We start from the raw sequence: 15,233 nt of genomic DNA on the forward strand, positions 1-15,233 counted from the left end.
TGTCTCCAGGTTTTCTAGGTCTCTGTAAAGTAGCAGCACCCGAAGAGCCGAGAGAAGCTGTTAAATTGGTGGCGTTAAGTTATTTATAAGCTGATTAAAGTTGTTAAGAGCTGAGATGGAATGAAAACCTGTCGACACACCAGCCCTCCAGGATGAAGCTGGGACAGGTCGGAATCAGAGGCGATGCAAATTTTCTGAGCTCCATTTATGCTCGGGGGCAGGTTTCATCACACGAAGGACACTGATTAGTTGCGCACTATGCTGCTTATTGTAATCATTTTTCTTGTTTGCGAGCAGGAATCACTGTGGCAGAACAACATGACTAATATTCCTACAGCAGCGTATTTGCCATTTTTGTTACTCCCGGACATCCTTTGACTTTAGTGTAACCTAGGAAACTGTGACTGGGCGCGTATGTGCTCATTTCATTCTCAGCTGGAAAAAGCAAGACCGGTCACAGAGCAAGCAGGACCAAACAAAAAGGATTAAAAAGAGTTCCGTTGCTCTAACAGCATCCAAAAAGCAAGATCAAGATGTACTGTGCATGATGATTGCGTGATCCCCTCCGCTCCAGGCAGATTTAAAGCGCTGGCACTAGCCTGCTCGCACGCACTTTTTTTGTATCTAGAAGTTTTTATTCTTGTAAAGGTCTCATTTCCATTTAGATACAGAGCCAAGAAACATCACAACACAGGCAGAGGGACGAGGGCCCTACACATCTCGGCTAGGCAAATGCGGCAGTCAAGTCTTTATTTCAGGCTGAGTTAACGCATTTTGTGAATCACGGTTAATAATAACACAGTCCACTGATGCTCATTGTTACTTTTTGGCATTTTGCTTTTTTTAATGCAACACAACCAAGCATGTTGAAAAACAGAACCAAAACGTTGTATTCTCCTATAATATGCTTTTTTTAATCTGTATTATTAATAAATATTATTAATATTAAATTATTTGTATCAACCAAATCTGAAAGTGGTGGATGCAGACAATTTTCTTGGGGGAAAAAAAACTCTTAAAACTCTTTTAAGAAGATTGTAAATGGCCATGTATTTACTGTTTACTGGGCTATTAATATTGTCACACTGTGATTGAGCCTTAGCAAAAACAAAATATTATCTTGGCCCATGTGTTTTGAAGTGCTTTTTTGTGACTCATATCTGACAAGGAGACAATGTTTCGCAGTAAAATCCTCTGAATTTAGGAAAGTAGAGGTGGGATTTGAAACTATGCTCCTCAAAGCATTTAAGCTTACAAGACTGCAGTTTAGCCCATAGAGGTTGTAGAAACATACTAATTCAAATTCCTAGGTCTTGCACCAGTCTTTAATCATACAGCGTGACTGTAATTAGTCTTTTTAGATCTATTAAGTTTGCCAGCCTTTGATGTTGTATCTAATGAAGTTTGTTCACTCCTAATTGTTGTGGATTTAGGGGGTGAGTTGCCCCATGAGTAAGAGCCTAATCCTTATAGTGCCCTTGTTAGATCAGAGATTAATTACTGATAAATTGAGTACAATACTACTTATTGACGTTCCGTGAGATTTGTTTGTCGTGTTAACATTATATGCATAGACAAAGAGATACAAGTATATTATACATACAGTATAGAGGAGCTGCATCCAAATTCTTTGACATCATGAAATTCTTTTTCCCTGCCAAGGCTATCTGTTTTTTTTTTCTTAAATCATCTTTTAATTAGGTTCTTGCAATATTCATAAGACTGGAAGTCTGTTATGTCATTAGCAAGTAAGTCTAGTGTTCTGAAATTAAGTAAAATGTGTTCAAGAAAGAAATGCTGCAGACCTACAGTATCACAGATAAGTAGATGGAGGCTCTTGAGTACATTCTGGAGTTTATCCCATGTGTGGGTAACAAACTGATATCCCATATGGTACAGCAGCTCACCCTATGCAGAGTATGCAAAGTGGTTTCTTGAAGAAAATGTTAAGAAATGGATTTGTGCCTTTGATGACTATCTCTCTGAAAAGCACAGAATAGTTTGTTGTTAATCTCTTTAAACACTTTTGTGTGACACTATCTCCCTCTGGTGGATGAAAGAAAGTTTAAAACAAAATCTCATGTGCAGTAGTTGTATTTCAATGATAACATAGTACCTTAAGTTTAAAAGAGGCTCAAAAGTTTAACTGACCTTCCTTCTCCCCTCTTTCATTTTCAGAAACATTCAAGTTTTGGCCAAAGCATTTGGTTTTTCTCGATAAAAATTAAATTGCCGGCCCATTGATGCATTACTTGAGCCAAGTCTCAGCAAGATCTAGCAAATATTCACGTCAGCCCAAAACCTTTTAAAATAACCAACATCTGCTGGTTTTCATTGTAGCTGAGCTCTTTCATAAAAACAATCCTTAATTACATCAACAAATAAGTTGATAAGAACCTTTGCAAGTTTTTTTTTCTATTCAAAGGTAACAGATTTTAAGCTACATAAAAGGTAACTTCCTAGATGTTTAGGAAGTGAACACAATTTGAGAGTTCAAATTAATCCTATTATTAGGTCTAGGGTTCAAATACTTAATTTTTTGGAAGAACATTAAAAACTGAGAACAGGAGACATTTCTATACCCAAAGTTTTCAGGAGTTTGGAACAAGCTGCCAAGCCATGCTGTCAAAGTCGATGCCCTGGCGTCTTTTAAAAATCCTAGAAGCAATCATCTCCTAACAACATAACAAGCTAGATGGGCAGAATGGCATCCTCTTGTAACTGTTCTCATGCTGTTACGTACTAGGATGCTTGCTTAAGCTTGCTTAAGTTGACGGGGACACTGTATTGTAAACAAGCGCTGTCCTTCGGATGAGACGTAAAACCGAGGTCCTGACTCTCTGTGGTCATTAAAAATCCCAGGGCGTTTCTCGAAAAGAGTAGGGGTGTAACCCCGGCGTCCTGGCCAAATTTCCCATTGGCCCTTACCAATCGTGCCCTCCTAATAATCCCCATCTATGAATTGGCTTCATTACTCTGCTCTCCTCCCCACTGATAGCTGATGTGCGATGAGTGTTCTGGCGCACTATGGCTGCCGTCGCATCATCCAGGTGGACATTGGTGGTGGTGGTGGAGGGGAGTCCCCATTACTTGTAAAACGCTTTGAGTGGAGTGTCCAGAAAAGTGCTATATAAGTGTAAGCAATTATGATTATTATTATTAATTAAGTTGCAGAATGCTGCAGAGGTAAATAGTTTACATGTGTGGACAAAAACATGCTGCTGTTAAATGATTTCAATCTTATGGCATAAATCACCCACACAAACCTAGTTAAGCCTGAAGAGCAAATTGTCTGGGTTTTCCTTTCAAATGCGTAATACTATAAAAGAACACTCTGCCTTTCACGGTATAGAAATGTATAAAGATCCAGGAAGAGCAGCCTACTTTTGGTGCATTCTGAAGGCTTTTAAGTGGTTTGTATCGGGACAAGAGATGGTCCATCTCATTTCCAAGTACATTTAAAGCTATCAATATATGGAAATATAACCAGGCTGTCAGGAAGGGACATTTTTTGTTTCATTTTAGATTTGTAAACCAAGATCTAAAAACATCCCAGAGTTTGTTTGATGGATCTTTTGATCAACTAATTGCTTCTTCAACTGTTTTGATCTCCTCCCCGCCCCTGCCTCCTGCTGGGAGGTATTGCCAAATATTTATCAGAGGAAGAGGTCATAATTGACATGGCTCCCTTTGAAGTGTGGTCGTACTGGCAACCACTGAAGGAGAGAGGAAATCTGCCCAGCGGGACAAGACACAGAGGTCAGAAGGATGGTAGTAAAGTATCACACACTGCCTCACTCTCTCAGCAGCGGGAAGACAGCACTGCTTCTTCACAGGCTATGATTGACACTGGCATTGGGCGCATAAGGCCTGACGCCAGCCTGGAGCCATTTTTTTCTGTTTGTTCCCCAGCTGCAATCATGGCGCGGTTTATTATTCCTCTCTAAGACGCCGTTCATGCATGTGCCTCCAAGCCCCTAACAGACAAAATGAGAACTGAAACAAGGTAACGAGATGACAAATTAGAGACCTAAAAATGAGACCTTAAAAAAAGATCAGTAATCTGAACCTGTAAAAATGAGTCTTAAAAACTGATTGGAAACTGGACACGGAATGCAATTTCTTATTGTTTTCCAAGAGAGCAGAGCCCAAACACAGGGGCAGCTGTAACTGTAATATACTCTAATGAGTGACACCAGTACCAGTACTAGTATTAGCAATAAGTAATTTAGCATTATAGTTCATACATTAGGCTTCAAAGAATTCCTGTTGGCAAGAAAGCTTTAATTAACATTTGGACTTAAAGCACGTGCATTTGCTTCATTCCTTTTTGGCACATTCACTTCTTTAATGGGAGACATGAAAATCATTGAAAATGGATGAATGAATGCTAAATCAATGCATGATTTCATTGTGCTTCTCTTTTAGTGAAGTGTCCTGTTGATTTAAATAATTGAAGGATTATTATGACATTGTTCTGTCCCTACATTACTACATTATGCATTCTGTCATATCATTTTAACCTTGTAAAGGGGAAGAAAAGGAAAAATGCATGGAAAGCAGTAGACGTGACTGTATTTATCACTAGGCCATCTTCAACATAACATTTTGCATAACACTGGCTGACAAGTCTAATTATTTCAAATGGCATCTATGATAAGTGTATTGATGTTCTGTTTCTACTTGGATTCATCCAATATTATGGGCTGATGAATTGAATCTATGTGATTAGCATTTAGAGAGAAGGTGGTGGGAGTTTTTAGCAAGATGAAAGATGCAGCGATAGCTTTTAATGATGAGAACATTTTTTTAACAAATGCAATCTGTGAATAACAATCAGAATTTAGTAGCCTGAGCTTATTAGCTTTTGGCTTGGGTTGAACACTAAAGGATGTGACAATGTGATTCACTCTGTAAAAGCATTTAGCAAAAATGCATCCAGAAAGAAGCCTTGGTTATTATCAGCAGAAATACAACCATCAGTAGGTTTTTAAAAACTGGACAAAACGAGTGAAAACAAAATCACAATTTATAGAACTGAGGTCTGTCAGATTATAAAATTAGAACTCAGCTACTTCATTTTTACAAGCTGGTGTTTTTTCCAGCTTTTTATTATTTCTACTGAAAACGGTGCGTATTTCCTTCTGAGCAAACTTGGAAATGTCAAAGAGTAATTTATGAGAAGACAGCCATAGGAGGAATATTTGCATACATTAGCAAGTTATGCAACGCAGGGCCCTTAAACTTTAAATGTGCTTAGTTTAAGCAGCTTTCATAAGCTTCAGAAGTTTAATAACATTTCTGAAGAGAAACCTCTTGTGTGCTTCTAATCAAGCTGCTAAAAATCTGCTGCTATCCACCACCCCACCCCCATGAAATACATGAAAACTGCCTTAAATTACAATTATATACGGAATTGCAATTTTGTTTTTCTGTGTTCAAGCTGCAAGCACTAAAACTCAAGCCCCTTCAAGCTTCTCTTCTGAAATGAGTCATTTGGCACTTGTAAGACTAGGATAGCAATCATGTTGTCTCCCACTGGGAGGTAGAACATTCATCATAAGGCTGTTTTTCTGGCTCTTTAGAGGGTGGGGTTCAAAATCAGTGTGCTACCATCTTAAACATGAGATTCCTTCGAATTTAGGAGAAACGTTAAAGCTGGGGAAAGGCAGGCGGGTCAGTCTGATTCTTCTTCCAGTTCCATATCTCAGCCTGTACCCACATTTCATTCGTTGAACACACAGAATTAGATTTCCCTGCCTGCTGCTCCGAGCCTAATGCGCATTGACAGGTAAAATAAAGTTTTCCGTTTGTCATGGTATTCATTTTGATAGTGCCCTGCTATAATAAAGCAACATCTTCCATTTAGCAAAGAGTTATTGCCTCCATTTAGAGACCAGGTTAAAAACCTGCCCTGACTGAGAGTGTAAGATTATTCTGAGGCCAGCTGGCAACCCAAGGTATGACTAGTGTAGCTAGTCAATTTAATACAGCTTTAAACAAGCCTTAATTCTCCTCATTAATCTCAATGATGTATGATGGGTTTAATTGCCGAAAACAAAAACTGAACAACTTTAGGCGTGTTACATATTTATGAATACTAGTTTTGAACCATGATTCACGTACGACGGTGATCCGAGAACCTGGTGAAAGAGAGACCTCTGTCGGTAACTGGGAGAATAGCGCCACAAAAGAATTGACCGAGGAGATGCAGCTCTTTTCCGCTTCCGCTGTACAATCAAAAAAGTGCGCTGTCTCAAAGAGAAAGTGAATGAACTGCGGCTACTATTCGCCTGTTGGAGAAAAAAACAAGCCCCACAGCGTTCAGTCCTGGATATTTTATCCCGCTTTTGTAGGAAAATTGTTTGTTTTTTTAAATAGCAGGAAATGAAAGACTTGCGGTACTTCTGTACTGCAGGGAAAGGCATGGAGCAATTTCTTGCTCAGGAAGTGCTTTCCAAGCTGTCAGCCTGTGATGTGAGTATCTAAAGTGTCCGTTCATCCCACAGAAAACGTGTCATTATTATTATTATTTCCCCTTTCGATCACTGTAATATATTGTAAATGTTGTGCTACACAAACCAACTATTTAAATACTCCCAAAAAAAAACAAATCAATTTGAAAGCAAGACCTACTGACTTAACTGTAAAGACTGAATGAAAAAAATGTAGTATTCTTTCATTGACTCACATAGATCACGTACTGTAGGCGGCAGTAGTGTTTGCAGTAGCCTCACTTAACCAAACGCATTCATCTCATCTTCACCCCTCTGCTTTTCTTAGTACCACCATCCACGGTCTCCTCTAAATATTGTAATTGTGTTTTATCTTGTGTATTCTTTTTATTGTTGTTGTTGTTGTTTTTGTTGTCATTCTGTAAAGCGCTTTGAGAAGCCACCTTTTAAGGCGCTATATAAAATAAAGTTGTTTATTATTATTATTATTATTATTATTATCATCTCAACTGCCTGCAGCAGTCTGGATTTCTGAGAATGCTGTTGGTTGTCCACAGGACCTAGTTGGCCGATTTGTAACTGTTTTGTTAGGTTGAACACATACCGGGTAAGGTGTTCTTCACGACGAGCGCTGGTCTGGAGAGGCTGAGGGGATTGAAGTCCGCCGAGAGGTTGTTTCTGCTCCTGAAGAAACTGCCTCCTCTACCTGCGCCCTGGGATTCAGGTGAGACAGGAATTTTTTTTAAAAGGCCCATAGTGATCCTCGTGTAGAAAAACACCACATGTGAGAGGCAAGATTGAAGACAAACATTAAAATGTAACTGAATTCCTACAGAAGTAGTATACAATACCCCCAAGAGACAAGAGACATCCAAGATGTGACAAGACATACAGTTTAATGCCATTCCCAGGGTGTAAAGTAAGTTTAAGGGTTTTTAATTCTGTTTCTCAGAATTGTTTTCTTTTTGGAGACTTTCTGATCCATCTGGTGCTCGGGGATGTTGTTAATGGCATTGTTATTTACTGCATCGTGGGACTGTAGACCACTCTGTCCCTTCCAGGAAGCCTGTTGATACACATTTGCCACAGATGCATCTCGGATTCATTTCTGCTGCCAGTGCTACAGCATTGCGCTGGCTAGTTAGACACAGAAGATAAATTATTTCTCCCCAGCAGTATTACTAGTATCTGTCAATGTTCTTTTTCACCCGACATTTTAGGAACCAAATAAATCTCATGTCAAGAAGAACACAATGTCTTTAAATTTAAATGGCAATTACATTTGCAGTAAAATAAGTTTCTAGGCCTAAGCACCATGTTGCACTAGTGATAATCCTGCCATTTTGGTGGTTTCCTTGCCACATTCAATAATTCCTTCATTCTTAATAGGCAACAATAGGACTGGTTTTCATCTTGTATAAATCCTGTTTCTTTTTTGTATATTCTTTTATTGAGCAGCAGATAGCGTCTTAGCTAAATCCACTATTACACTGTCCAGAGGCATGCTACAGTATATGACTGGGCTATTCGTGCACCTGGAACATTCAGTATCCGAGAATCTGAGAAATTGTTTAATGTTCTAATACGTTGGCGAGCAATGCTCTGATTAAGTTCTACCAATAGTTTGTCCAAACACACCCTAAAACAGAAGTGAAAAGCATCAAAGAATTAAGAAGGTATTTGTGGCAATTACAGTTCCTTATAATAACATCTGTTCATAATGGAGCAAATCTGCAAACTGTCTTGTCCCATGAAGACACCGGGAGAAGCAAGCAGGTTCGAATCTTGAGAGATTTCTGTGTGGGAATTTAATGAAGATAAAGCTGCGAGCCTTCATGTACGGTAGTGGACATCGTGGTGTAAGCATTGGGCTCATAATGGGTTTGCCTTTGGTGTTTTGTTCTCAGGGAAGATGACTCGTGTGATCCAGGAGAAATTAATCGGGGAGCTGGGCGACTGGGAGCAGGGGCTGTCTGCCTGGGTGAGTCTTCAGCAGGCTGCGAAGGAGAGCTGTCTGGGCCCTGCTGCTTCTCGGAGGAGTCGGAAAAGAAAGCGCGATGAGGAGACTGGGAAGGAGGAGGAAGAGGAGGAGGGCGACGGGAGCTCTCCGGCCAAGAAACAAGACCTCCAGGGAAGCCCGGAAGAAACTCCTCTTCCTGCTCAGGTTTTGGACAGTGCAGGGTCGGTGCTGCCCGGCCGAGCTGACCATGTCTCAGAAAGGCCCTCTTGTCCAGCAGATGTGATCTCCAGCAGCAAACAGCCCCTCGTGTCTTTCAGAGTTTGCTGTCGCTGTAGCGGCGTTTTGGCTAGGAAGTTCAGTCCCCAGGTGAGTAGCCTGCCGTTTAGCAAAGCCTATGTGACTCCGAATATCAGGAGAGTTACTTACCTCAAAAACTAGGAGACTGCAGGTTTAGCTGTACATGCTTTACAAAAGCTAGGATGGACCGGCGTCCCGTCCAAGGTGTGCTTAATTAAATCTGGCACCGCTAGTTCCAAAGCGCTCTCGGCCAACTGTTCTGGATTTTGGCGATGCTTTGTGTGGTATCCAGTATGTTATGGGACTCTCTGTGTAGGAGCTGGGAAGGATCATTGGCATGGCTATTCGCAAGCGGCTTGGCTGGAAAGCAGACCTGAGAGAGCCTGATCTTGAGGTAAGGGAATTGTCACAAGGAGAAGATGACACAAATGGAGTTTTTAGTCATGCATACTATTTGTAATTTTGATGTTTCGTTTCAGGTTAATGTTCACCTAAGTGACACCCATTGCATTCTGGGATTTCCAGTTTTCAGGTAAAACTCAGTTTTTAGAGATTTTTTAAATAGTTTTGTTGTAGCTGACATAGCTAGACCATGTTGCAGGTTCGGGGCTGAGTCATAGCATCAGTTACCTTTTACTGGAAGGCCCCAAGTATAATGCAGCATACAGTTGGCCAAGAACTGCCGAGGGTAGGGCGGGATTAGTCAGCCAGAGTGTTCTGGGTTCTCGGCGAACACATCGCCCCCCCATGGCAGCCCAGATACATGCAGGGATGCGGTGTTGTTGGCAAGGGACTGCACCTCGCGCAGGGAGGTGGTGTTGCCTGTGATGTATTAAAAGATAATTGGCTACAAGTGGGTGGGTGGGAGGAGCCTGCCTGTACTTCCTCCTTGTCCCCCGTGTGCAATCACAGGTTTCATAGCCGTGAGCTGAGACACGAAAAACACAGTTGGCTGTTCCAAGTCATGTGGGTGTAATAAAAATTGATAATAATTGACAGATATGGACGACAATCTACAATTACAATTGGTGAGCTTCAGTGTAACCTCATATTAAATCTCACGTCATATGAAATAATTGCTGTCTCATTCTATAGGCTTCCTTTAGCTCATCGGCCATATATCAGAACAACTGGTCTGAGATCTACCACAGCCTGGGCAATGGCCTCACTTGCTGCTATCAAGGTATCAGAAATAACTGCGAGTTCCTTAAAAACATCTTTGCCTTTTGATTCGCAGTACAAGTAATGCATTTTACCTCTTTTGAAGATTTGAGTAATGTAATTATTTTCCAAAACTTTAGCTAGAAAGTTTTTATGCCTTCAAAGTACAGAACCTAAACTCAACAAAACATGTAGTTTAAGCATGCAGTTGATCTGAAGAAGAGGCCCTCAAGCAGTCTCCCTCTCAGTTGAAATGATTGTATATGCTAAAATGTGACATTTTTCTTAACACATTTTTTGAACTAGCAGGATGGTTGTTTTGTATTGGATCCGATGTGTGGAGTTGGGACTATACTTATTGAAGCAGCAAAGGAGTGGCAAGTAAGATTTTTTCTTTGCAGTGACCAACCCTGTGTGTCATATGTAGAACAAAGTATTGGATACTTGATACATCATAGAGTTTATTCAGTCCATGGAAGGTATCCATCAGAAAAAAATACCAGTTCAATAATTCAGAAATGTAAAGACTAATATAAACCCATCTGTATTTGTCTGTATTAGTTGCATTACAGTTCTTTTGTTTTGTGTATTTATATGTAATCTACGTATTGACCCATTTTACACGCATGAACAAATTTAAAGCATATGACACTCTGATCATGAAAGAATGATAGGATCAGTGAGCAAGCTACATTTTTGTCACTGACCCATGCACAACAGTTCTTCTTTATCTGCTAGGATGCTCAAGACACATGGTCATCCTCCACAATTCGTCCTGTACAGCTGTGCCTGCTACAGAACAGTGCTGCTGTTGTTACTATGGGAGATGGGAACAAGTATGGCTGGTCTATCTCAGAGCCATTGAACACACTGGAGTTTTCCCAGCTGTAACCAACATCGTTTCCTTCTCCCTTACGTCTGTTTGGCATAATGTTGAGGTTTTATATCTTTTGGAAAAGCATGGATTTAACTTTACAAACCTTTTCAAGCATCTCCATGATTGAGAAACGCACTATGTTTCAAATCAGTTTTAACAAATTAAAATGCAATCCAAAACGACTTGGGAATTTTAAGCAGCCCCTTCATTTTGTTTCAGTTTTTTCTGTAGTGCAGTGACACCAAAACTATCATTTTACTTTCAGAATTCTGGACTGAAGGTTTCTTCTTTGATACAAAATAATCCTTCGAGGCTGCTTTAAAAATATGTCCTCGATTTCACCTCTGCTTGGCAATCATTTCCCTTCCCTGCATTCTGTCAGATAATGTAGTAAGTGTGAGAACCTGGGAGAGAGAGAGCAAAGCTTGTGATTTTAGCTGAGTGTAGATTTTTAAACAAATCCCTGAGAATGTCAGAACCTTTAAATTATCTGAGAATGCACTTTTTTTCTCGTATTTAAAAAAAGTTCAAAGTATAAATGTCATGTTCTTCTGCATTGTTTTTCTGCATTTTTGTTCGGTGTTGTTTTTGTAGCTGTTTACTGATGTAGTACACCTGTTAACAACTGGAATTATGACTTTTTCCCCCATCTTCTTCAGAATGCTTTTTTCCTGGGAATAGACATTAATGAATCACAGCTGAAAAAAGCTCATGAAAACGTCCAGTTCTCAGATCTCACGAGCAGAATTGAATTGATGAAGGCATCAGTAACTGGTAAGATTACAACCACTGAGGCATTTACAAACATGCTGTCCTCTCTGCAGTTCTGTGTTGGGATATGCAGTGATCACTTGAATGGGAAAGATGTAAAACCATATAGTGTAGCAGTGCAAATCTGTTGTGTTAATGTAGTGCTTTGGGTTTTTTGGAATTTTGCATGTAAATTAAGTTGCCCTGTGGGTATGGGAATATGTTCTATATTATGGCTCTAAAACATGTCAATATGTTTTCAAGGCTACTTATTTTTAGCCTTTAAAAAACTTATAATAAAAATCTAAATATGCAGGGATAAAATATTTAATAATATTAAAATGTCTCTATATATTTAAAGGGGAACTGAAACGCTATTTTAATGCTACAGGGTTAGAAAGAATCGGCATTGATAAGTGTATTTCAAACCACAATAAAAGTCAAATGTACATAATTACTTGTAAAACCTTCTTTTACATCACAAAATTTCCAGGTGTGTGCAGCGCCAAGTACTGCGATTCGGAATGAGGCAAAAAAACTTCCAGTGATGTGAAGCACCCTTATTATATTGTAAATGAGTAGGCTTGTGAATACACCTCTTTTAATCCAATAGTAATTTTGCTCTTGATTTCAAGACAGTTGTACCGACAAATACAATATACTTGATAACTCTGCATGCAGATCACAGTGGAACATTTCTGCAGTGAAATGTCTGCTGCATAACCTGTACTTATTCACTCGTACATCACAGTACATTAGTGATTACAGTGACTAGTGAGCAGGAAGGGCCACGTCACATTGTAATTCGTGGCAGTTCTCGCTCACGACCATGATGAGAACAGGGGTTTGCAACAACATGGAGACTTAACAGTACTTTCACAAAGATCACAATTGTGTGCTTCATTTGAAATTGGTCATATTTTTCTTTACTGTCAAGATTAATTTATTTTGTTACTGAGATTTAATAACCAGCCTGAGAAATTGGGACTGCAGTTCCCCTTTAAATAAGAACAGTTCCATCATTTCTTGGTAAAGTAAAAAATATAATACCAAAGGACTCATAAAACAGTGGCATTGTATTAGATCAAGGTAGTCTCAGTCCAGTCCTAGACCATGTGGTCCAGTTTAGCCAGTATTGAGGTGATTAAGGTCTTTAAGAGCACAGCTGGGATGAAAAACTGCAGACAAACCAGGTTCTCCTGACCATCCTCTATTAAGCCTTTCAAACTGCCTTCTGTGTGCGTGTTTTTGGATGCCTGAGCATGATTGAGTTCACTTTCTACCTCTGTTATATACAGTACCTAATATGTTAGTGCTTTTTGTACAGAAATACCCCTGCCTGCAGCCAGTGTCGATGCTGTCATTTGTGATATTCCCTTTGGGAGAAAATTCAGCTGCAAAACTGACGTCAGAATCATGTTGCCTGCCATTGTGAAAGAAATGGAAAGGTAAGTGTGTTTAAAAACCTGTTTTTGTCACCTTTAACATCTTATACAGTATATACAGTATATATGCTGGGTATTGAAATTGACTTTCCTTAGGTGAAATCTTTGTTGATAATACAGGGGAAAAAAAGGGAAAAAAAACTTTTAAAAAAAACTATTAATTTACTAAATCAAATGACCTAATTGATCTTTGTCTCTTTCCCTGTTTGCATTCTGATGGTGATTCTGAGTAGCATGGTCAGCATCTATGATGTTTGCTGCTTTTGTAAGAGATGATTGATAATTAATTTTCCAGATGTTTCAGGATGATCTGTAGTTTTTTTCCGTTGTTTTTTTTTCCTGCGCATTGACTGATGCTCACACCTCCTGTGCCCTAAAGAGGCATTTAAAAACAAAAACTCATCGTAAATTCCTGGCTGATGTGCTCCAGGAGGAAAATAGGGACTTTTACAAAGGCAGTCCTACAAAGTTAGTTGTTTTTGTGTAAACACATGTGTGTGTTTTTGTTGTATGCTGTTAGTAGGATCAACAGTGTCGTGAAGAATGGATGATGTGATGGAACTTGTCCATTCTTCATCACACATTTCACGTACGGGGGAAACTGTGAAGTGATGAACACGTACCGTTTTTTAAGGCTCACTGCTGTGTCCCCTCTGGTCCTCCTTGGTGCTTCACCTCCAGAGTGCTTCGTGTGGGGGGGACCCTGGTGCTGCTGCTCAGCCCCCAGCTGTCGGCCTTCCTGGGGAAGAGTTTCAGCCGGGAGCAACAGCAGAACCAGAGGCCGGCGGCCGGCGGTTCCGAAGAGGCAGGGGAGGCCGGCAGGGCGTCTCCTCGGCTCGTGGATCAGGTGACGGCGGACAGGGTCCTGGTCTCTGCAGAGGGTTCCAGCTCAGCCTCCATGGACTTCCCCTCGTTAGTACGCATGGGCACCTACAGAGTCAGCCTGGGAGTGACTGATGGCCTCGTACAGGAGTACAAGAAGGTGATCCCTCCCACCTGATGCTGTTCTAGCTGCGGTATGTCCGTACGCTCAGTGCAAAACTGAGTTGATGGGTCTGTTCGCAACCACCGTCCTGATGAGACGCGATGTGGTGTGATGTGGTTTCTGGTGTTGGCACAAAAATTAAAGGGGGGCGCCACCGCCAAAATCGGAGGCTCGCGATCTTCCTGAAAACGCCCGTCGCCCGATAGTGATGAGGTGATCTCGTCCACTTCCATGCCACGGACTCTCTGGAGCGGGCGTGGCCGAAGCCCCACAGCGGGCCAGGAGCTGAGCGCTGCAGTGAGCAGATTGGGAGATCCAGCTGGGGCCTCATCCCCCAGGGTGTCTGAAAGGCCGCGGGGCCCCCTGCTGGAGAACGGCGAAGGTCAGCGTTCCTCCACCTGGCCACACCAGAGCTGTGGTGTTGGGGCACCGACTACAGTACCAGGCCCTTGGCTGGGCCCCTGCAGCTGCCCACTGCATGAGCTTTGGACCAATCAGCGACAGGCAATGAGGGAAGTGAGTGGCGCCGAACTGTTAGACCTCCGCAAAATACAAAACCGTGGTTTGGCACAATGCTCTGCCGTGTTTCTTTCTGTTCTGCCCCTTTTCTGGCTTTCTGATTAACAGCTAAATCCGTTACATCCTGAGAAGGGCTGGCTCTCCGTTCAGCGACCCAAAGCTTGCGGGCCGGGCTATGCAAGACTTTGAATGTAGCCACTGTTTCTGATCTGAATTTCTTCAAAGCACGATCTGAGAGATTGCAGCTTTCTGTACAGGGTAGAGAAAGTAACAGTAAAGGCATTACAAATTCAGCGGATGCCCTTGTCTCAGCCAGGCTGATCTCTTTGTCCTTTGTAGTCCTGGATGGTAATGACAACAGATAGCAGACGTTACCAAACTGATGTTTCTGTGTATTTAAAGTCTGTTACTACCCACGTGGAACACACACTGAAAACGAGACTGTTTTGGAAGCAAAGTCTTAATTAAAATAAGGAATATTTTCTGGGCTGTTTGTAGTCCCAAGATGTTTGAATCCCAAGAAGGTCCCAGTGTTGGAAAGTACGGCCGACACATATACACATGATGGACTTATGGAAAGCTGGAAGATTTGCAGTAATGCTTGTTTATTTGCTATGATTTGTTTATTTATGATAGAGCCTGGGGTACACACATGACATCCTTAACACCGCCAGTCATGTCAGACTTGAAATTGACTCACTGACTGAGTCAGGTGACTGGTGATGTGCAACATGCGATAGTCCTTGCAATGAGTGTGCAATTAAAACAATCGGCTGCTGTAATT

General features: G+C 41.1%; 1 protein-coding gene across 1 annotated transcript; it reads left to right on the forward strand.

The window, feature by feature from the left end:
- The first annotated feature begins 6,320 nt into the window (after nt 1-6,320).
- On the forward strand, nt 6,321-15,201 carry thumpd2 (THUMP domain containing 2). The gene is made up of 10 exons (XM_088933539.1): nt 6,321-6,477; nt 7,047-7,179; nt 8,363-8,781; nt 9,029-9,106; nt 9,192-9,244; nt 9,808-9,895; nt 10,180-10,254; nt 11,410-11,524; nt 12,828-12,948; nt 13,627-15,201. The coding sequence occupies exons 1-10, from the start codon at nt 6,388-6,390 to the stop codon at nt 13,943-13,945; spliced, it is 1,491 nt and encodes a 496-aa protein (XP_088789665.1). The 5' UTR covers nt 6,321-6,387; the 3' UTR covers nt 13,946-15,201.
- Nucleotides 15,202-15,233: the final 32 nt, after the last annotated feature.

This window comes from Atractosteus spatula, chromosome 15 (genome assembly GCF_055471065.1).
Source record: "Atractosteus spatula isolate fAtrSpa1 chromosome 15, fAtrSpa1.hap1, whole genome shotgun sequence".
Lineage (NCBI taxonomy): Eukaryota > Metazoa > Chordata > Actinopteri > Semionotiformes > Lepisosteidae > Atractosteus > Atractosteus spatula.